Genomic DNA, 23176 nt, shown 5'->3' with positions numbered 1-23176 from the left:
GCAAGGGATTCAAGTAATAAGTAATGCTTCTACCTTCTCCGATTCTTGCTCCTGGAAACTTTAACGGTTCTTCTATTAGACTTGTCACCACCAGTACCCAATGAGAAGCTCCCTCCGGCATTAAAATCAAGACTACCAGACGCCTGAAATGGAGAAGTATTCTGAGGTGCAGCCAGATTTTGTTGTGCACCAAATTGAAATGCACTTGCCCCTGCTGGAGCTGCAGAACCAAACATGAACGGCGACAAAGGAGTTGCGACAGTTTGTTGACCAAATATTGGAACTGGTGTCGAAGTTGCTTGAACTGTGTCCTCAGCCATGCTATCCTCCAGGGTCATCTGGTCATTTACAACAGGAGATGAACCAAATGCAAAGCCGGTGTTACTGTTCCCAAACACAGGCTGCAAAGGAGGAGCTGGTGCTGCTCCAGCTGAAGTAAATGAGAAAATTGAACCTGATGAGGCACCAGCAGATGTTCCAAAGCCCATAGATGTGCTGTTAGTTGAGGATGCTCCAAAGACAAACCCAGTTGAGGACGATGATGCAGTACTAAATGTAGTGCCAAAATTAGGAGATTTGGGGGCTTGCCAATTGGAGCCAAACAGACTTGAAGTAGTGCTACTGCTGATGCTTATAGAATTGGCCTCTGACAATGTAGTAGGATTCTTCCCAAAAGTAGCATCATAGCTAAATGGATTAGCTACAGAAGACGAACCAAATAAAGAAACTCCAAAAGAAAAGTTTGTGCTCCCAGCTAACTGAATTGATGGAGATGATGCAGAGGTACTAAACTGACTGGGCATACTATGAGCAGAACTCGTAATACCAGTCCCACCAGCAGATGCCACTGCACCACCAGTATTGGATGGAGAAGAACCTCCGGACTGGTTAGTAGAAGCTAAAGAAGTGGCTGCAGCACCAAAACCAAGGAAATTATTTGCTGAGCTTGCCATTGCAGATTCACCACCAGAGATATTACTGCTTGTGTTAATACTGGAAGGAGACGTACCACCAAAAACATTGCTTGTCGTAGCAGGAGATGAAATGCCGAAGATGGTGTTTCCCGTGCTTGACATTGCAGAAGATGAGAGACCAAAAATGCCCTTGCCATGCTTGAGATTGCCAAGGATGAACCGCCAATAGTGCTGCCTGCTGTGCTTGTTATTGCTGCAGATGAACCACCAAAAATGCTGCTTCCAGTGCTTGCTATAATAGCTGCAGATGAACCAAAAGAAATACTACGTTACTTGTAATACCCCAATTTTAAAAAAAAACAAAAAAAAAACAATTGAGTTGATAAATAAAATAAGAAAAGAAAAGAAAAAAATAATAATATAGGAACCTTGTGGTCAAAAATCCAAAAGAAGAAATAATTGAGGAGTAAAAGACAATACAAATAAATTAATTAATAAAATAAGCATACAAAGGTTGTGGCAACCTTAGGAGACAAAAAGAAAAAAAATATATAAAACAAAGAAGAAGTTCGAGGAACCAAGAGAGAGAAAGGGAAAATGTGAAGAGAGAATGTGATTTTTGAAGGAGATAAAGGGGAAAGAAGATGGAATCAAGAGTTTGAGACTTTCATAGGCTTGGATTTTAAGATTTCTTCAAGATTGAGGTAAGATTTCCATGGGTTTGAAATTAGGGTTTATGGGTTTGGTTTGATTTCGTGAAATTGGAGGTTTTGGGGTAAAAGTTTGTTGATTAATCAAAGTTTATGTATACTGATGTTAGGTTTGAGCTTGGATTGAAGTGTGGAGATAGGAGGAGAGGTGGTTGAGCTAAGGATTGAAGATTTGGGGCAAAGTGAGTAAGTTATCTTGAAATTAAGAGATAAATGTAAGTACTTGGTTTGGAAGATAACAATTTTGGAATGGAAATTGAATGGTAAATGTGTGTATGGTTTAGGTTGATTGGGCTTGGAGGAGTTGTGGTATTTGGCCTAAACGAGGTAGGGATTTTCTTAACCCTTAATCTCAAACACTATTGGCTACCCGAATTATGTATTAAATTCATTAGTTTCCGCCTTTTTGGTCAAGGGGAAACAAGCCTTGGATTGGGTGTGATTGTGAACTCAAATTTCTATGTTGTGTGTTTAATGTTGTATGCATTACCCGTGGACACTCGGTCATCTATCGAGTAGTTGATATTCTTGATCACATGTTTTAATGAGTTTGCGCGCAAATAAATTTAGTTGCATAACATTCATGTGTGATGTTGCATTTGTGCATGGTGAAAGTGGTGGTTTGGATTTTGGTACGTGCGTCAACGTGTACTAGTGGTTCCGGATATTTGGCTCTAGTGACATGGTTGATTGTACTTGTGAGAGTATGTGCTAGTGGTTCCGGTTAATTGGCTCTAGCAACATGGCTCGGTTGGACGTACGGATTGCATTTTGTATGACGACATGGCATATTGTTGCATAGCTTTATTTTTTATAATATTCCGGCCTTATTACTTATTTTATATTCCTATTCGATATCCCTACTGAGCCTCCTGCTCACCGTTTATTTTTCCTCCTCCTCAGGTGATATAGGTACTAGCGCTAGTGCTCCGACTACGGATCAGCAGGGAGAAGCGTGACGCGGATGACCTGCACTTGGGGTGGTTTGTGGTTTTATTTTATGTGGTGTTTGAGTAGTCTTTGGCTTAAGTGTATATTGGGATATATACGTAATGTGTGGGATGAATGATGATTTTGGATGGTTAAGCTTGATGCCTTGATATGTATGTGTGTATGATGATTTATGTTTGGGATGATATGGCCGGAGGCCTTGGATATTTAGTTTGGTGGTATGGAAAATTGTTGGTTTAAATTTTTATATGTTGTGCAGGAGGCATTCTCCGATATACGGGGAGATGTTGCCGGATTTTTGTTTAACTTTATGTTGGTATAATGGTATTTGAGTCCGTGTTTTGGGTGGCGGCATGTGGGTGCACACACGTGTTGCCAATAAATCATGTTCCTGGAACGGGGCGCAACTGCTGAAGATGAATCACTAAAAATGCCATTTCCTGTGTTGCTTGTTGTTGCAGATGTTCCAACAGAAGCACCAGCTGAATGGCCAAAGTAAGTGCCTTTGGTCTTGGCATCCACCGGTTCTAAACCAGCAGTTGATGATACCTCTGAAACTGATGTTGATGCTATCATTGGAGACCCAAATTTTAAAATTGATCCAGGCATAGAGGGAGGAGCTGTAGCTGGGGTGAAAAGGCTGCCGGCGCTGGTACCGGCAGTAGTTTCAGCAGCACTTGCCCACCCACCAAAAGATGGAGCAAAGCCGGGAGATGAGGGTAGACTGGCAACATTATTTGAAACTGATGACTGAATGTGGGATGTGAAGGAAGAAGGGGTATAAGTAACAGATCCGTTATTAAGGCCTCCACTATTGGCAGGGTTGCTAACAGAGAAAATGCTTGCGATGGATGATGTTGATGCAACTGACGGAAATGAAGTTTCTTGTGCTCTGAATGAAACTCCACTCTTCAAAGTACTGTTGTCACCAGACTTATCCAAATCAGACACATTCGGCCCAGAATCAGATCCACCAGCAGCAACAAAAGCAAAACTGCTAGAGCTTTCCGGTCTTGCATCTGAAGAAACATTAAATTTTAGGCCAGCCGATCCACTCACAACTGACAGAGAAGCAGAGCCGTTGACAATTAGGGAAGATGAGGCATTTGGTTCCTTAACTGAAGGGACTCTCTCCAATATCATTTAAGGAATCAACGCACTTTGATTCTTTAAGTAAAGCAGTTCCAACAGACACTATAGTAGACTGTCCAGTCATGTTGGTCAAAGGTGCAGCTGTGAAGGCTGGCGTTAAAGTTACTGCCAGCCCATTAGAAAATCCTTTCTCAGTGTTCTCATTCGATACAGAAGTTGTATAGGGCTTTCCCCCAGAACCAACTGGAGGCTTCTCCATAGATAGGGCTTCAGCTCTAATAGTCCTGCTTTCTGCAATAGAAATAGTTACATTCTCTCTCCCATGAGCCATTGAAGAAGATACAGCTCCGCTAGAATGATCATCCTCATCCAGATAATCCTAAGAACGGGGAAAAAAAGAGAGAATATAAGGAAAATAGAAACATAAAATCTTCAAGCATCTCCCTCAAGAAAACACTAAGGTACCAGTCTTCTCCAACGCCTGCACCAGAGGAGTATTATCTCTTTTAGGAGCTTTATTTGACTGATTAAAAATTCACAACAATAAATACCTATAGAGCCACAAGGGCCAGACAACTTGCCAAGTCATCAGAATTCAGAAATTTTCTCTACATGGCAAGGAAGAAAAAATTTACCATAAATAAAAATTCAATAGGATAAATAAATAAATCCATGTCGCCATAACTCGAAGGGGTGAATCCTCAAGGAGATTAGTTCCATAAAATAAATCTAATACTCTGAAACCACATCTGAGAATGTTAGAAATGAGGTTATTTTGTAAACATTTAAAGAAAGAGGCAAAAGAAAGAAAATAATAGAGCAAGGCACTACCAGTGCAATTACATGATCATCTCAAACATGCACATACCTCATGCGCGCTCATCTGGAAAGCCCATTTCTTTTGTGGTTGGGAATGGACGACTGTGTTCAGTGCAGAAGCCGCGCTTTTAACACTAGGAACATTACCCTTGATTAATCCCTTCATATCTGTTCCATTTACTATAGCAGCTAACTTGTCAGAAGGAGCAACAATATTTGATGGGCCATTTTCTTCAAGCTTGTCCTGCTTTTGACAAATACGCTCTCCAGCATCAGGTAAATAGGTGTCATGTAAACCAACCGACTTCTTACCATCTTGAACATTCTCCAAAAACTTTGATGACTCAACATTCTCCAGGCTTCGAAGAGCAGGACTGCGTAGCATGGACGACGACAACTTAGTAGGTGACTTATCCCTTGAAGAGACCAAAACATCAAGTTGTTGAAGTATTTTTGAAGCTCTGGTTTGTTCCATCAGCAGGAAGCAGGTTCTGTACCGTAGATAACGATTGAACAGCTAAATAATCAACATTTGTTCGACGGATAGAAAGAGTTCTTCCATCAGCTGGCAACCTCAAATTTTTCGAGGACAGAAGGCTCGACTTCTGGCGAATTCTCCTTACAGGACCTATGGATCCTATATCATATAGTCCAAGGCTGAACTCCGCCTCTTTAAAGCCTGCAAAGAAATAAATACATCCAATGATACTATCTTTAAGGCCACTACTGAACATGGAAGAGTACACAAATATCCAATAGTTATACCCCTTGCTTAGATCCAGAAGCTCTACTTTGCTCCCGTGCTCCCTGAGATGATGATGATGCACCACTAAACCTAACATCCTGGATATTTCGCATATCAATAAAAGGACTAGAAATAGAAAAAATCAGAACTGCAACCAAAAACTGGGAAAAAATCGTCTGCGTCTAAACCTTGAAGGCGGCAGTTGATGATGGGCCCTTGAAAACCCTGAAGGCCTAGAGTGTGGACTGCGAAATTAAGCCCATAATTAAGCGAAAAGTCTTGGTAGTTAGCTGAATGGGCCTTACGTGGGGATACTTTACAGTAGGGCCTAAATAATCCCAAAAGTCAGCCCAATATATTAATCCATATATTTTTCTTTTTTTAATAAAAATAAACATATAATAAAGGAAATAAAAGAAGTCATTTTTGGGAAAAGAAATGGTCTAGGACTAATAAATCAATGACATTAATATTAGTTTGTGTAAATCTAATATGTTTCTCCATCAAAAAGAATCTAATATGTTTTTAAATACATAAAAATATGTATTTTAACATAGTGTTTTTTTGTTCCGTATAAACCCTAATTACTTGAATTGTTTTAATATCCTCAAGTATCTTGATATGACATAAAACACTATTATCGTGTTGAATTGAACTTGAATCTCTATGTTGGAAAAATTCATCCCCTCAACTTAATCATTTTTTGAGTGATTAAATTAAATTAAATATGATTATATTTTTTAAAAACATTTAATGAAAATCTCTAATTACATGAATCAAATATTAAGTATTAGTGAATATTAAATGAAAATTTAGATCATACCATTTTTCATTCAACCTAATAGTTAAAAAAAAACAATAATAAAAACCCTTTATTATTTTACTACAAGAAATTGAAGCAGTAAAAATGTAATTTGACAGCACGCAAAAGTCATAACCGTTGAAAATCACCTGCGACCAAATTACCCCTTCTTGCAGTAGACCCCCGTCTCCTCTCTCTTCTACAACAATCGTCTCTCTCGCACTCTCTCTCTTTTGATGAATCCTGCATCGCAATTTGGGGATTGACTCGATCCGACTCGCGACTTCTCCCCGCCGATGACTCTGATGACTCCTCCACCTATCGATGTAATTCTCACATCCTTGTCTCACTCCGTCTCTGCTCACCATTTATCTGTATATAGTTTTTGATCACGAGGATGCGTCATTCAGGGTAATTTAGTATCGATTGTAGTTTCGTTGGTCTGATTTCGACTGTAATTCACAATTTCTGTGCGCAGCCGGTTTGCCACTAGGGTTTCTATTAGAGATCGGAGCACTTTTTAGCATTCACTTTCTTTTAACTTTTGTTGTTCTTTCAATTGCTTTAGCAGCAGGTGGACGACGAGATGTTGGTCCCGCAGGCAGAAATTGCCGATGGTCCTCAGCCCATGGAAGGTAGGAATTGAATTTGGGTTTTCTGTTTGTTTTGTATGAGAAGTCGATCAAAATGTGAAGGAGAATTGAAAGGTCGTCAGTGAGTTGACTTCACACCCTCAATGTACATATGCTTTAACAATTATAGGTCTTCTACCCCCTTCGAACCCCTTATAAGATATGGGGATAGAAGATAAAGATTTGATTTTTGAGGTTAGGGTTCTGCTGCAGGTGTTAATTTGGCGTACATAATTTGAAAATCTCTTTTCATAAGTCAAATTGTAGTCCCGGGATAAATTGAGTAACCTCTAGAGAAATTTTGCCCGAGTAAGGAGTATGGCGGTATTTCATCTCATTCGTTTAAGTTTCTTTTTATACCATGAGAGAACCACGTTTAGTAACAAGAAATCAGAGTTGAATCTTATGTCGCAAAGTATCATGCCATATATCACTCTAGGAATTAAAATTCATAGCTTCAATTAAGAGAGAAATGTAATAATTGTATCAATATATTGACACTAATTTTTAAACATCTGGTTGATCTTCTATCTCGCTTTCAGACTGATGTTTTGGTTATTATTTCTGAATTTTCTGTTTGTTTGGTTATTTATTTATTTTAATAGCACAAGCAGAAACTGTGAGTACAGTGGATGCGCCAACAGTGGAAGAAACACCAACAGCTAGGTTCACATGGACAATTGAGAATTTCTCAAGGCTGAATGTGAAGAAGCTATATTCTGATGTTTTCTTCGTGGGAGGATACAAATGGTATTTGCATCTAAATGCTGTTATAGTTAGTAAAACTATTGGCTTCCTTGCCTTCCGCCCTTTAAGTTTACCTATCAGTAGCATTCATATTCAATTGCATTTTCCAGGCGGATACTTATATTCCCCAAAGGGAACAATGTCGACCATTTGTCTATATATTTAGATGTTGCGGATTCAACGGCCCTGCCATATGGATGGAGTAGATATGCCCAATTCAGCTTGGCTATTATCAACCAAATTCACAGCAAGTACTCCATTAGAAAAGGTATTTTCTTCAAGAAAGAATCTTCAGTAGTCTTTTCCACCAACTTGGGCTTCTCTTTTTTTTTTTTCCCCCGTAGTCTCTCTATTGTTTCCTTGTTGTCTCTCTTTGAGTGTTTGGTTTTAGTTATGATGCATATTTAGGAGTTGTACTTGGCAAATCAAAGGCATGCATTATTTTCCTTGTAATTATAACTGCCTTATAGGATGCGTTTGTAACTTTTGTATTGTGTTTGCTGTTGATCTTTTCTCTCAGCTTTTTTTGTTGACGATTCTTCTTCATAGTGGAGGCAATTAAGTTGCTCTTGAATTTTGTATCATATTGTAGTTATACTTTTCTATCTTTTGCATGGCGTGTTGTAATATGTATTTAAAGAGATGTGGGATGCTTGTGTCATATTGCCAAACTATGCTCGGTGAAAGGTTGATAGAAACTTCCACATCGGAAAGATAGGGGAGTTAAGTGCTGTTTATAGGGAGGGCAAAGGCCACTCCTTAACATGTCCAATAGGTTTTCACAAGAGCCCATGAAACATTGGTATTGTGGAGGCCCATTGGACTACAGCCGATCCATGGGTGCATGCACCCATGGATGCGGGCTGGGCCTATTGGACTGTTAGGGTAGGGTTTGGGCCTGGACTCTCCAGAGCCCATGAAACACTGGTATGGAGGGATCCTTATCAATGGTATCGAAGCTGTTTGGTCCTCCGTGTGTGGGTGGGCCTATCTCCCTTTGTCCGGGTAATCCCTGGACTGGGTTGGACGTGCCACGGGAGGGGCTACCAACGGATCCGGGTAGGGTAGGGAGAGCCTGTAAAGCCCGTGGAGGCTTGGTGGCCGCAGAGTGTGACAACGTGGGCCTTGGCTCAGTAAAACGGAGGGTATTGATAGAAACTCCAATATCGGAAAGATAGGGGAGTTAAGTACTGTTTATAAGGAGGGCAAAGACCACTCCTTAACATGTCCAATAGGTTTTCACAAGAGCCCATGAAACATTGGTATTGTGGAGGCCCATTGGACGACAGCCGATCCATGGGTGCATGCACCTATGGATGCGGCTGGGTCTATTGGACTGTTAGGGTAGGGTTTGGGCCTGGACTCTCCAGAGCCCATGAAAAACTGGTATGGAGGGGTCCTTATCAAAGGTTGCTTTACTTTTTGGGGATGGTTGGTCTATGTATAATTGACTTGTATAGCTACGTGGTGCTCTCTCATAGCATGTGTTCTATGTAGACACCAGCTCTTCTATTTATCACGCCTCATTTCTTTTCTTTTATTTATATCATAGCATGCGTTTTCTGTGGAAATTGATTCCTAGGGGAACTTAAAAATGTGGCATTGTCCCTAAGACTGGGTACCACTAAAAAATCTTGTTGATAACTAAATTATAGTCCCATTTGTTGAGAGCAAATGCTGGAGTATGGTAAATTTGGTTCAATGCAACCATGGCGTCACATGTTCAAACCATGGAAACTGCCTCTCTGCAAGCGTGGGCAAGGCTACATAGATCTACCATTTCCGACCCTCCTCCACTACAGGATCTGTATGCATTGCATGTTGTTTTATTTCCTCCATATGAGGTTCTACTTGATGTGCTTTTATGTCTCTGTTTGGTGTTCTAACTTACCTCCGCTAGAAGAAGTTGATGGATAGTACAAGTAAGTTATATGTTTGGAGTTTCAATCATTGTTTTATTGGTGGAATTGTGCAAAGTCTAATGTGTGCAACTCATCTTTATATCGCGTGATTCTTGATGTCGAGAGTACCTTTTATTTTTCTGATGGTTGATTTTTTTTTCTCTGTTGTTATTATTTGTATTTGATGCGTTTAATTATCAATTGCATCTGTTTATTTATGTTTTTTTAAATTATGCTATAGTTTCAGGACTCCTGAAATCAATTTCCTAGGATAGCACCTTAAAAGTTCTTGTTTGGTTGTTAATAGCATGCTCTGGAGGATACTGAAAACAAAGCTAATAATTGTCTTGCTAAGTCTATACATAGAGCAGATCTTTTTTACAATCGAGTGTATTAAAATTTGACTTATGGTGGCCCATACACCCTCCCTAAAAGGACCTATCAGAGAGTGGAGAGGGTACCACATATATGCATATACAATACACCCAAACTAGATGATGTGGGACATTTATTTCTTAACACCCCCTCACTTTTGGGCTGAACAATCCAAAGACCCAACAAGTGCAACAAACGGGCAAACCATGGCCCAAGAAACGGGTCGAGGTAAGGCCGTCCAAGAACACAGAGGGCCCACTCTAATCCATGTTAAAATTTCGCTTACAGTGGCCCATACACTCTTCGTAAAAGGAGCTATTAGTGAAAGGAGAGGGGACCACATATATGCATATATACAATTTACCCGAAGTAGACGATGTGGGACATTTATTTATTAACACAGTGTAAGAAATAGATTACAAATTTCTTTTTAATGTCTACAGTGAGACCTCCTTAATAATTTTTCTTTTGTAGAGTTAGCGTAGTTTGCATGTGATCTCTAAATTAGGAAAATGAACGACAAAAAGATATTTATATTTTTGCTATTTGATGAATTTACTAATATAAGAGAAGAAAGGACAAGAAGTCGTTCGCAAGATTCTACGTGCCTTTTACCATTAAGCTTAGTTGGTACTAGGATGAGGTGGGACTAGGTTTGGTCTTTTGTCTAAATCAAGTGGTGTGCCTTTCTGAGAAAGCAAAGTGTTTTATATTTAATGTGGTAATCTTGAGCGTTTGATTGTAACTGTATAACATACTTTCTGCAGATACACAGCACCAGTTCAATGTACGCGAAAGTGATTGGGGCTTCACTTCTTTCATGCTTCTTGGTGAACTATATGACCCTGCCAGAGGTTATCTTGTGAATGACACATGTGTGGTTGAAGCTGATGTAGCTGTCCGTAGAGTTGTTGATTACTGGTCACATGACTCAAAAAAAGAGACTGGTTATGTTGGACTTAAGAACCAAGGAGCCACTTGCTACATGAACTCTCTACTTCAGACATTGTACCATATCCCATACTTCAGAAAGGTTTGTGTGTTGTGTACTCTTTATGGTTTTTTCTCCTATTTATCATTCACAAGGATTATATCTTCAATTCTTGATTGCAGGCTGTGTACCATATGCCAACAACTGAGAATGATAATCCATCAGGGAGTATTCCTTTGGCCTTGCAGAGTTTATTTTATAAGCTTCAGTACACTGACACTAGTGTAGCGACGAAAGAGTTAACAAAGTCTTTTGGATGGGACACATATGATTCTTTCATGCAACACGATGTACAAGAACTTAATAGGGTTCTTTGTGAAAAGCTTGAAGATAAAATGAAGGTTTGAGGGGTTTATGTTGCTGCAATATTAATATTTTCTGCTTATAACCATACTTAATGAATTGCTAAAGCTATGTATTATTTTTCCGACTCAGGGAACTGTTGTGGAGGGTACAATACAGCAGTTATTTGAAGGCCACCATATGAATTATATTGAATGCATCAACGTGGAATATAAATCAACAAGAAAGGAATCATTTTACGGTAAAAATGTTATATTAACAGTTGTTAAATTCTTGGAGATACAAGCTATGGGCCTTATGGAATTTTGTATTTATACTTGTAGATCTTCAGCTTGATGTCAAAGGCTGTCGGGATGTCTATGCTTCTTTTGACAAATATGTGGAAGTGGAGCGTCTTGAAGGTGACAATAAATATCACGCTGAGCAGTATGGGTTGCAGGTGAGATGCATTTGATGTTGGTACATAAAGCTGTTCCAAAAGCTCAAAAATAGCATATTGGGGGATTTTGATGTTCCTTTATGTTTTTCTTCATGAGTTTATTCACTTCAATCTGCACCATGTGCCTACTTTTCTGCATGGATGACCAAATGGATTATCTTCGTCTGGTCCTGGTTTTTGCTTGAACTTAATGCATCACTCTTACTCCTTGATATAATCTTCTAAGAAATGTTTTCTGATTTCTGGACTTTTTCAGGATGCTAAGAAGGGTGTCCTATTCATTGACTTTCCCCCTGTTCTTCAACTTCAGTTAAAACGTTTTGAGTATGATTTTATGCGAGATACTATGGTAAAGGTCAGTGCTAAAGGAAATATTATTTTTTCATCTTTAATACCTCTATAATTGTTGTGTCCTACACATGCCCTGATAGATTTGTTCCATTACCTTGTTGCCTCTACCTGCTTGAAAGCAAGTGAGAGCAAACAAGATGTGAGACGTCCCAATGCCTCCTGATGGATCTCCAGTTCTCCACATACTACACCCATAAGAAAATCTAGCCTTTGTTTTCAATGCTGTACTTGCAAGCAATGACCCTCCTCCATATGTGATTGTTGTTGAGATTGAACCTCCATAGCCATTTAATTGCAAGTAATGACCGACCCTGAAAGTGATTCTTGTTGAGAGTTATGATCTTATAGTCTCAAACTTTTTGGTGTGAGAAATATTGTTACTGTTACAACAGATTACCATCCATTTACAGACTTCTACAAGGCAATAGCTACATCCAATAACAAACTCTTACAAGTATTACATAACCAGCTATGCCAATAGTGAGGATTTGTTAAATTTGAATATGCTCTATGGGCATTTTACAGTTTACCATCTACTCATAATGCAAGGGTAAAATTATAACCATCAATGTTTTGAAAGTTATGTTCTATTTACTGGAATTTCCTTTCTCCATGATTATTTGTTTTAAATGTGCACTATAGGCATTTTACAGTTTTTTCCGTCTTCTCTTTATTTAGTTTTTGTTCTTTAATCTGTAATTTGAACATTGTAAGATTTCTAGTCACCAAATTTATTATGCTTTGCAGATAAATGATCGCTATGAGTTCCCTTTGCAACTTGATCTTGACAGGGAAAATGGGAAATATTTATCACCCGAGGCAGACAGGACTGTTCGCAATCTGTATACGTTGCACAGGTATGGACTGCAGCAGTCTATTGAGTTCAGTTTATCAAATTTTGTCTTGTATGAATCCAGCCTGCTTTTTACTATCTGGGGAGACCTTTACCAGATATCTTCTTTAACCATGACATGCCTGGGATTCCTTCCGACTTGCTTACCCTTCTGTCGTATTTAGCCAGCAAATATCTTGGGTTAAAGCAACACTTTTCTTTCCTAAATCAGTGAATAACAAGAACTTTTCACCATCTCCTCTGAGCCAGCCACTGCTTTTTTACATTCCCATGATTTAATAATGCTATATCTTTTAACCTTCTTGTGCAAGTATTTTGAAGAATCGGAATTATCAATGGTTAACAAAAGTTGAGTGTGATGTTACTTATTTTCATCTGGATCCTGTGTTTTGGGGACTTTGGCATCCTCTACGATGCACCAGAAACTTCCAAATAGTTTAATGATAATGTCTGGTTGGGAAGACCTAGAAATTGACTCCGCGCATCCCAAATGACTGAATAAATGTGATGTAAAAAGCGAACCCAAGTGGTTATACTTGATAATTTGATAAGGTCTGAACCTTGTGATATGTCAAGTTATATACAAATAACTAAAAAAACTGAGGCATTATGTGCATGTATCGTATCATTTGCAAAATTATGCTCATTTATATAGGAAAAAATTCAATTAAAATTTGGAAGAAAGCAGTAGGTGGTTCATTAATTAATTTCATATGGTAACATGCTGAGGAGTGGTGCTCAAAGCTTTGTGCTTTAGACATCCAATGTTTAATTTGCTTCCACTACAAGCGACAATGAAGAACACACAAGAAACATAAGTTGTTGGTATTGGATTCTATGATGTTCATGGCATGTGGCATTTTCATGTGACAAATTCAATAATGTGCTGCGAGCTTTGACCCAACTATAAACAACCTGTTTTTGTCTCATCTTTTCTCCATAACTTTTCCATTGTGAATCCATCTGAGGATCTAACCTTTGTCATATGAGTATCAACCTATAAAAAGTCATTTATCTTAAAACTTAAATTGTTGTGCTAATTATGTATCTTGTTTTTATCAATATTAGTAGTGCTTACCTGCTTATTTATTTCTTTTTAAGGTTGGTTATTTCTCAATTGTTTCATACTAGCAAGTATTAATTTTCATTCCTCCAATTGTACACATAGCTAAATGCACAGTGTTGAATTTTAACTTCCACAAGGATGATTGCATATTTTAACTGATAGCTATGGGAATCTTTCTTCAGTGTTTTGGTTCACAGTGGTGGGGTCCATGGTGGGCACTATTATGCTTATATCAGGCCAACCCTCTCAGATCAATGGTATGAATCATTTTCCTTAAAAAATTTAATGCTGGTCACTTGCTTTTTTGTCCACCATCAAGCAGATGTTCATAACTTTTACTTTCATTCAATCCACTCCTGGATATTGGCTGGGAGGTATTTTCCTTGTCCTGGTCCAAAGGAGAGGTTCATCATCATTGGGGGTTAATTGTGTACTTTCATAAAATTATTCCTTTCCTTTTTATTTTTTATTTTCTACTTTGGCTACACTGACTTTGCCTTCGCTGCTCTTGTTACTGTGTTCTTTCACATGGTCAATGCTACTTGGTGTTGCACGTGGTGTACTTTAATTCCTTTACCAGGTCAGCTTTGTCTTCTCTGAAAAATACATATCTTTAACGACAGCACATTTATCACATGTCCTGCTTGTGCCCCTGGAATCGTAAAATTAGTTAAAAACTGTGGCGTATAGGTTTAAATTTGAAGATGAGCGAGTCACCAAAGAAGATGTGAAAAGGGCTTTGGAAGAGCAATATGGTGGTGAGGAAGAGGTAATATTTTACTCACGTTATATCTTAGAGATTCTATCTGTCTCTTAGTTTTTCCACCATAAAAAAATATTTGTACTTAATTTTGCTTTTGCTTACTTCCAATAGGTACCTCATACAAATCCCGGGTTCAATAATTCCCCGTTTAAATTTACAAAGTATTCAAATGCGTATATGCTTGTCTATATACGTGAAAGTGACAAGGATAAGATAATCTGTAATGTAGATGAGAAGGACATTGCTGAACACCTTCAGGTAAGATTTTTTATTTATCTATTTCATTGTTATTATTTATTTTAATCTAAGGTACGTGTAGCACCTATTGAAGATAAGTTATGAGTAAATCGTTTAAGATGGTATGGATATGTTCAACGTAGAGATAGTGGTGCAGCGGTGCGGAGGAACGAGAGAATTTGTATAGGAGAGAGTAGGAGACGACAAGGAATACCTAACAAGACATGGTTGAAGGTAATAAGAAATGATATGAAGTTAATAGGAGTGGATGAATGTATGATCCTAAATAGAAATGAATGGAGAAAACGAATACACGTGGTGGATTCCCACTGATATTTTCATAAACTCATGTAGCCGACCCCAAACTTTTGGGATAAAGCCTTTGATGATGATGATGATGATGATGATTGTTATTATTTATTTTTTATGAATGCAACTTAGGTAAGATGTTGCAGATGCTTAGTGGCAATATGAAAATTTAATGTTGCTCTTTCTGGCAAAGTTATTCTAAGGACAATAAATTCTTTGTCTCAGATAAGGTTGAAGAAAGAACAAGAAGAGAAGGAGCAGAAGAAGAAGGAAAAAGCTGAGGCACACCTGTATACTTACATAAAGGTTTTGGACTTAAAAATCTTATGCTCTCTCTCTCTCTGACTCACATCTACTGCCTTTTTTCGCTAAAAAATTATCTCCATGCTCTCAGTTGGTTGTGTATTGAAGTAAATGTTGACAACTATGTTATGCCTTAGGTTGCCCGTGATGAGGATTTATTTGAACAGATCGGGAAGGACATATATTTTGATCTTGTGGATCATGAAAAAGTTTCTACTTTTCGCATCCAAAAACAAACACAATTTGTCCTTTTCAAGGTAACTGCTTATCATTTTGATTTTTCTTGGATTTCGTTTTTTTTTTTTGTTTTTTTTTTTTTTGCATTTGGACTGGCTGAAGAAATGCGAAGTGGTTGAAATTTGTTATGATTAGTAAGATTTTGAATGCACAATTAAACATGCAAAATCTAATATCAGTGGAATATTTGATAAGGATGTGTTATAATGATAAAATGTCATTGACATGGTAAAAATACTACTACACCCTTGTAATGGGGTTACTGCAACAAAACTTTGGGAATGGCTTTGTGGTGGGTTACTCAAACATAATATGGGTGCACCTCTCTCAAATCCTTTGAGCTGATAATGCAAGGAACTGCTGAAACTTGGCAGTAATAGCTAATGAGTACAGACAAGCACCACTGGTTCAAGTGGTCTTGCCTTTCTCACTTGGTAGTAGTGCAACAGTTCATATCTCCATCCCTTTTGAACAATCAAAGAAACTTATAGCTAATTAGGATAACGATCATTATCATATATCACGTGCTAAGACGTATGACGTGTGAATCAAAAGCCATTCATTGAATTTTAATTTCCATTTTTTATTACAAGATATGTACTCAAATTTTCTGCAACTTCATAAATTTTTTTGTGGGAGAAAGACACCAAGTATGAATAACTACAGTGACTAACTAAATATCCATCTAATCTTAATGCCTCTTTTACGTAGCCGTCTAAATGGAATGCCACCTTTTAGTTTCTCTTGGTGCCTGTCCTGAGTGGCTGTTCACTGTAATAGTTCATGTGCCTTGTGTGAGCTTTGCAATGAAACTTATACACTATAGGTTACAGACATGTGAAGGATATAGAGATTCATGGAGAAAAGGGAACTAAGAAAATCAGAAACTATTTAGCAGAAAAGAGAAGTGACTTCAGAGACTGAAGGATGAGTCATACCAAGCTTCAGTGTATGCACAAACTTATTATATTGAATATTTCATGTATAGTTGAACCATCCATTAATAAATAATTACCTCAATTGGTGTCTTGTTGGGAGGACACTGATAAAGAATGGCAGCAAGTAGGGTAAGACTTGAGAGATGTAATATCTTGGTTGGTTGGAAGGGGAGTGGAGGCGAAACAAAAGTTAAGGGAGACTCTCTTTGTTGATCCCACCAAAACAAATACTTGCAACATAGAGCGCAATTAGCATAAGAAAGTCATGCTGAATGTTTTCGTTCCCTTCTCTGCTTTAGTTAATGAGCATACAATGTTAAAAAGTGCTCTTTTTCTTCCCTATACTTCTTTTCTATGGAGTTAACCTCACAACAGAAAGACTAACTGCCTTACAGTGATCTTTGGTTTGTAGAGCAATGCTAGGCACATATGTATGCTCTCATGAGTATGCATGTGCATATGCTTATCTACATTGACTGTTGAAGTGTGGGTGTGCTGGTGGGCTCACATGTGCAGATCATGATATTCAATTGCTTTGCATTTGTGTCTTCAGTCTTGATGATTTCATTAAGATATTGGGAAGGAAGATTGCTAATTGAAACTGTGTATCTTTTTTTCCCTTTGTCTCTGTTTGGGCAGAGAAGACACCTACATTTGGATTTTCTGCTTATGACTTCCCGTGGTCCTTTTTCTTTTGCTGCACTTTTGGTGCTACCATCATATAACTCCGTGCATTTGCATCGCATTGTATTTTTATAGCTAATGCTATTCTTTTTTTCTCTGTAAGGAAGAAGTAGCCAAAGAGTTCGGTATACCAGTGCAATTTCAACGTTTTTGGCTGTGGGCAAAACGCCAAAACCATACATACCGTCCAAATCGGCCGTTGACTCTTCAGGAGGAAGCACAGTCAGTAAGTAAATTTGTGGTTTTGGTTGCCTTAGGGATGGATGCTCATATAAGAATTGCTAAAATGGCGCCAATCTTGAAAATTAGTTCTTTTATTTTGATAATTTATATTGCAAACGAAAGGTGGTGAGCTTAAGTCCTATAGGTGTTTTCATTATCGCAATTTGTGAGATGGGCCCTTGCTCAGCCTAGTGTGTGTGAATGCCACCTTGCATTATCTTCCCATAATGGGCCTCTGCCCAGGTCTCAACTTGTCCATGGGGGTTGCGGGGTCTTCCATGTGGCCCGGGGTTTACTAGCTAGTTGCCCAATAGGCAATTAGGTGGGTTCCACGTTACCAACAGAAAAGGGGACTCGAACCTGGACAAGATTCAAGTCCTAAGGAGTACTATCACTAGGCCAAAAGCTCCTCAGTTTGTAAATTGAGTCCTTGTTTTGTCATGATTTAGCTGTAAAATCATTGCATGAGTTTTTGTCATGCATAATTGTAGAACTTAATGATTCTTTGCATGGTTGGTTTGGACTTCCATATGATATAGCCATGACTGTGTTCTTAAGTTGTTGTTGCTTTGGTGATTGATTGATTCATAAATATCTATATGTTTTATACATAGTTCACTGCATTGTAGGTTGGACAGTTGAGAGAAGTTTCCAATAAGGCGAATACTGCTGAGCTGAAGTTGTTTCTGGATGTAGAACGTGGGCAGGTATTTTTCCTTTCTACTGAATGTGATCTTTATCTTTCAGTATGATTTAAATATGTGCTTGTGAATTCAAATAACCCACTATTGATTGGTTCTTCCTACCAGGGAGCTCCTAGTTCTTTCTTTCTTTCTTTCTTTCTTCTTCTTTGACTCATTTTTAAAACAATTCAGGATTTGCAGCCTATTCCTCCACCAGGGAAGTCTAAAGAGGATATTCTCCTTTTCTTTAAATTTTACGATCCTTTGAAAGAGGAGCTCAGGTACTCCTCATTTCCTTTTTTTCTTGGGGTTAGAGTTTTCTGATAATGAAATTAAAAAAAATAAAGAACAGGCAAAAGTTCTATGCTATTGTTTACTCTCATTCTCTACAATGCAACAGGTATGTTGGGAGACTCTTTGTGAAAAGTAGTGGTAAGCCAGTGGAAATTTTACCTAAACTAAATGAATTGGCTGGCTTTGGCGCAAATCAAGTTGTTGACCTTTATGAGGTTAGTCGTCCAAGTCTAATTATGTTCTAGCTGCATCCTCATAGCTATAAAACTATTTTGTCCACGTTAGCATGTTAATTGATGTTTTCTATTTTTAGGAAATAAAATTTGACCCTGGTGTCATGTGTGAACGTGTCGACAAAAAGCTCTCATTCCGTCAAAGTCAGGTATGTAGCAAATTAGCAATCATCCAATTGGAGAACGTCTCCTTGGAAATGTTGTGTTTTCTGTCTCTTATCTTCTTCGTCATGTGAGCTGGGTAGAGGAGGAGAGGGAGGGGGGGGGGGTTTCTTCTGGTCCTTTCCATGAGAAGTGATTCAAATTTGATTTCTGTTTTCCTTCTGGTTTTGTTTTTACCTTCCTTTGCAGCTTGAAGATGGAGACATCATCTGCTTTCAGAAATCTCAAGTTGGAAATGAACAGTACCGCTACCCTGATATTCCGTCATTTCTTGAGTACGTGCATAACCGTCAGGTACGTGCAATAGTCGTCTAAGATTGTTTGGACATGTAGCACACCTTGACGTTGGAGCTTTGGGGCAAAGAGTCGAGGAAATGTTAGTGGGAGATCCATTAAAATTAACTTTTGCTGGAGATACTAAAAAGATAATTGGGAGTCCAGGAAAGATATTGATGGTAGTGATTAGAAAATACTTGGACTCTGTAGTGTTGCTTTATCTAGGAAGGAATGGCAAAGGAGAATGGATTCTCGCTAAACTTTCCTTGTGGATTTGTGTTGCTGACTCAAATTGTGAGGATGATGATTTCTGTGGGCGACCAACCACATGCAACCATGTTGTGCATTTTAATCTCTGATGGAATATTCTTAACACTATTGCGGTTTGTTTGACTAAATTCAGGCTGTTCACTTTCGATCGTTGGAGAAACCAAAAGAAGATGACTTCTGTCTTGAGTTGTAAGTTTTCTGTATTCAATAAAAGGCATCATACAATTACACCCTGATTGAAAGCAATTGGTGATTTGGTTCTTTTGGTCTGGATTGGGTTCAATTGGTGCCCAACTCATTTTATGTTCAATCTTATCCTAAAATTCTCCAGGTCAAAGCTACACACTTACGATGATGTTGTGGAAAGAGTAGCTCATCATCTTGGCTTGGATGACCCATCCAAAATTAGGATTACTTCTCATAACTGTTACTCCCAACAACCTAAACCCCAACCTATCAAGTATCGAGCAGTTGACCATTTGTCTGACATGCTAGTCCACTACAACCAGGTTTCATTTCACTCTCATATTTGAACTAATTAACATGTCTACATATTGTTCCACTGATGGGCAGCAGGATCCTATTTTCATTCTCTTCTGAATAGACTTCGGATATTCTGTATTATGAAGTACTGGACATCCCTCTGCCAGAGCTTCAATGTTTAAAAACATTGAAGGTTGCTTTCTATCATGCTACCAAGGATGAAGTGAGTGCTGATAATGAATTTACATGTATATAAACATACATACCTAATACCTTTTTGGTTGTCCCTAACTCACCGACTTTGTTGTGTTTTCAGGTAGTGATCCATACTATTAGATTGCCAAAACAAAGCACCGTCGGGGATGTGCTTAATGACCTTAAAAGCAAGGTAACTATTGGAAATTATGTGTTCTATTATTTAACTACAATTGCCGACAAAAATAAGTTGCAATTTGTTTACTTTAGAAATTTTGGAATCACCAATGTTTCTGTCTTGATTTTGGATAGGTTGAGTTGTCTCATCCTGATGCTGAACTTCGATTGCTTGAAGTTTTCTATCACAAAATTTACAAGGTATCATTACCTTTTTTTTAATTGAATATTTGAGGATATCATCCTTAAACCTGCTATAGTTGCATGCAAAAGTTTGTTTTTCTTCCTTTTAGCTTCTCTAGCAACCCCCACCACCAAAGAAAAAGAAAGAAATAACGAGAAAAGAGGAGTTCTTAGTAAATGTTGAATTATTAAGAGTTTTCAGTTTTGTGATGTCAAAATGGCGTTCAACGTGAATTATCATCATTTATTATGTTAGAACAGAAAAAAAAAAACTCGTCGTTTATTAATTGTTCATGGATTTCTCTGGAAAATTTGTGAATCTTAATTTTGACTAATCATGGGCTTAAACCTCGTCAGTATCAGATGGTAGCCTTAGGAATTAGCTGCCTGGAATAGAATTTCCAAGCACAAGAACCGAAGTAAGAGCTTTAACCCGCTTAGCCACTTGCTGGATATTCAATGATAGAGAAGTGTCCATTAATTTAAAATTTATGATCCTTGGTGTTATGTTCCAAATACATAACAATAGCTTCTTTCCATAGGGCATTAATCTAGCTGCTTTGTAATGGGCTGCATCCCGCTGGTACTTCTTCATTAGTTCTGACTTTCAGAAAAAGGAAAATCATGATCCAGCACGTATTCTAAGTGACATCGGGCTGTAAGATAGTATTTGACTGCTGTTGTTAAAAGCAAAATGCAAATGAATTGGTGCTTTAGTTCTCCTAACTAGAATTTTGAATTTTTCATTCCATTATTCTGACTTTGCAACTGCATGCTTTTAGATATTCCCACTCAGTGAAAAGATCGAGAATATTAATGATCAATACTGGACATTACGTGCAGAGGAGGTACTCTCTCTCTCTCTCTGAGGTAGATGGTAATTACTGATCTTGCATGATAATTGATAAACAAACGACTTTGACCATGTTGGCCTGATAGCCATGGGTATATCAAAGTTAGCTCATGTTTATGTTTTTGTTTGGCTTGAATATGTTGAAATTCAGTTTTTTATTTTTTTGTCCCATTTTTCACACAAATAAAAACACATTTTTTTGCTTGATGACTCAGATTCCAGAAGAGGAGAAAAACATTGGTCCTCATGCTCGCTTTATTCATGTTTATCATTTTATGAAGGACACAGCACAGAATCAGGTATTGAGTGCATACGTTGTCAAACGCTCAGATTGTTTGTTTCTTACACTCTTGTTTCTATGTGACTTTTTACAATTCTATGGTGGACTGATTTTTAGGTTAGTCCTGCTCTTAAAACTTTTGTTGCTTTCATCCTTCTCCACTTGACAGCAGGTTCAGAATTTTGGGGAGCCATTTTTCCTCGTCATACATGAGAATGAGACACTAGCTGAAATAAAAGCTCGTATACAGAAAAAATTGCAGGTTGCTGATGAAGAATACTCAAAGGTATTTTTCTTTGAATTATTTCTTGTGTTTCAGCTGCAAAAGGTTATTTCCTACTCAAACTAAGAACTCAGCTTCTGCTGTGCCCCTCATTGTGTTGCTTGCATTACATTATTGTAATTTCATCGCATGGGAACTTTTGTGATCAACTTAATGCAGTTTCACATGGAACTAACAATTCTCTTTTTTTGTTCTTTGTTGATTGTTTTACCTTTTCCAGTGGAAGTTTGCATTTATGTCACTTGGTCGTCCTGAGTACCTTCAGGACTCAGTTGTTGTGTCCACCCGATTTCAGGTATGCTACTCTCTCTCTGAAACACGCACAAGAATGTTTTGCCAATCATCTTTCATTGCAAAATTTTCACTGCTTTTGTGTTTCAGCGAAGGGACGTCTATGGTGCATGGGAGCAATATCTTGGACTGGAACACACTGATAATACTCCAAAAAGGTCATTTGCAGCTAATCAGGTAATTTACTCACTGTAATTATAATCTTTTTGACCCCAACACTGGCTCCTTTGAAACTATAGTGGGAAATTCAGGAAATCATTATAGCATTCCGTTAAAAATTAGTTTGATAGCTGTTAAGCCCACTTACTGGGCCAGTTTAATATGGGAGCGTAATGGAAAATGTAGGATGAGCGCAATGTTGATGATAATAACATGACAATCAAAACGATAAAGTGTTTTTTTTTTCCTGTTTACTGTTGCTTGTAAAAGCATTTCGGTGACCTTATCTCAAATTTTCAGAATCGCCACACATTCGAGAAGCCTGTAAGAATCTACAACTAAGAAACAATCATGAGAACCCCCTAGTGCAAATTTGGACATATCCAATATCCTGATGACATGTCCAGGTTTGCAAAATATTTGGAGAGAAGCTGAAAAGGGAACTCATATATCAGGGCAAGAGCTGCTGATGATTTTGTTAGATGTGTAATTTTTTTTGTGGCATGGACGACTTTTTATCTTATTCTCTGCACCCATCAGTGGGTGAGGTAGGAGGTAATTTATCTTTTTAAACTCTGTAATTTGGTAAATAAGATTTTGCAGAAGAGGCTGGGGGTGTATATAAAGAATAGGTGTGTTGAACTTTTCTCTCTCATAGCTTGTCTTTTCCTTTGTGAAATTTCCTGGATGTGCAAGGGAATGGAGAGGTCTGTATAATGTTTTGGGTTGGTCAGTTCCAGGGCTTGAGGGATTCTTTCAAAGCCACATATTTATACTCTAAAAAATTCAGCTTGGTTGTTCTTCCTTTCACAAGGAAAGTATGGTAAATGAAACAATTTATCCCAATACAAGTTGTTGTTTTTTTTCTTTTTCTTTTTCTTTTTGATTGGATGAGCCTTCTTGGGCTAAAAGAGGACAGTAGATGTTTTTGACTTTTTTCTCTTCATCTCGAGTGAAATTGGGATCTGAT

At 38.0% G+C, this 23176-nt stretch overlaps 1 protein-coding gene, 1 long non-coding RNA gene and 1 pseudogene across 6 annotated transcripts; 2 read left to right on the top strand and 1 right to left on the bottom strand.

The window, feature by feature from the left end:
• Positions 1-21: 21 nt before the first annotated feature.
• On the bottom strand, positions 22-6282 carry LOC119988022 (annotated as a pseudogene).
• LOC119988658 lies at positions 1478-2807 on the top strand. Its single transcript, XR_005465656.1, has 4 exons — positions 1478-1618; positions 1735-1806; positions 1909-1951; positions 2528-2807. It is a non-coding gene; the product is annotated as an uncharacterized LOC119988658 (long non-coding RNA).
• LOC119989154 (ubiquitin carboxyl-terminal hydrolase 12-like) lies at positions 6178-23052 on the top strand. 5 transcript variants are annotated; one of them, XM_038834509.1, is made up of 32 exons: positions 6178-6359; positions 6602-6668; positions 7271-7415; positions 7523-7680; positions 10456-10721; positions 10802-11020; positions 11115-11223; positions 11306-11421; positions 11678-11776; positions 12520-12629; positions 13874-13948; positions 14382-14460; positions 14566-14712; positions 15226-15306; positions 15441-15560; positions 17266-17388; positions 18014-18091; positions 18269-18348; positions 18468-18576; positions 18675-18743; positions 18946-19050; positions 19436-19491; positions 19634-19811; positions 19907-20008; positions 20102-20173; positions 20293-20358; positions 21123-21188; positions 21409-21492; positions 21643-21759; positions 21977-22051; positions 22138-22224; positions 22507-23052. In XM_038834509.1, exons 1-32 carry the CDS (start codon positions 6330-6332, stop codon positions 22546-22548), a joined length of 3330 nt encoding a protein of 1109 aa, XP_038690437.1. In that variant the 5' UTR covers positions 6178-6329; the 3' UTR covers positions 22549-23052. The 5 variants fall into 5 exon arrangements, with proteins under 5 accessions (XP_038690437.1, XP_038690436.1, XP_038690434.1 ...); XM_038834508.1 differs by having other exon boundaries at positions 6179-6359; positions 6605-6668; positions 18260-18348; positions 21646-21759; XM_038834506.1 differs by having other exon boundaries at positions 6179-6359; positions 6605-6668; positions 18260-18348.
• The last annotated feature ends 124 nt before the right edge of the window (positions 23053-23176 follow it).

This window comes from Tripterygium wilfordii, chromosome 21, assembly GCF_013401445.1.
Source record: "Tripterygium wilfordii isolate XIE 37 chromosome 21, ASM1340144v1, whole genome shotgun sequence".
NCBI classification, from domain to species: domain Eukaryota; kingdom Viridiplantae; phylum Streptophyta; class Magnoliopsida; order Celastrales; family Celastraceae; genus Tripterygium; species Tripterygium wilfordii.
The sequence above is the reverse complement of the archived record's forward strand: the minus strand, read 5'-3'. Positions and strand labels throughout refer to the sequence as shown.

Excerpts from the sequence above, each read along its gene's own strand:
- LOC119989154 (XM_038834505.1), top strand. The coding sequence starts at position 6,330 with ATGACTCTGATGACTCCTCCACCTATCGAT. Across the intron at positions 6,360-6,601 it reads TGACTCCTCCACCTATCGAT|CAGCAGGTGGACGACGAGAT; the intron begins GTAATTCTCACA and ends CAATTGCTTTAG. Across the intron at positions 22,052-22,137 it reads TTGTGTCCACCCGATTTCAG|CGAAGGGACGTCTATGGTGC; the intron begins GTATGCTACTCT and ends TTTGTGTTTCAG.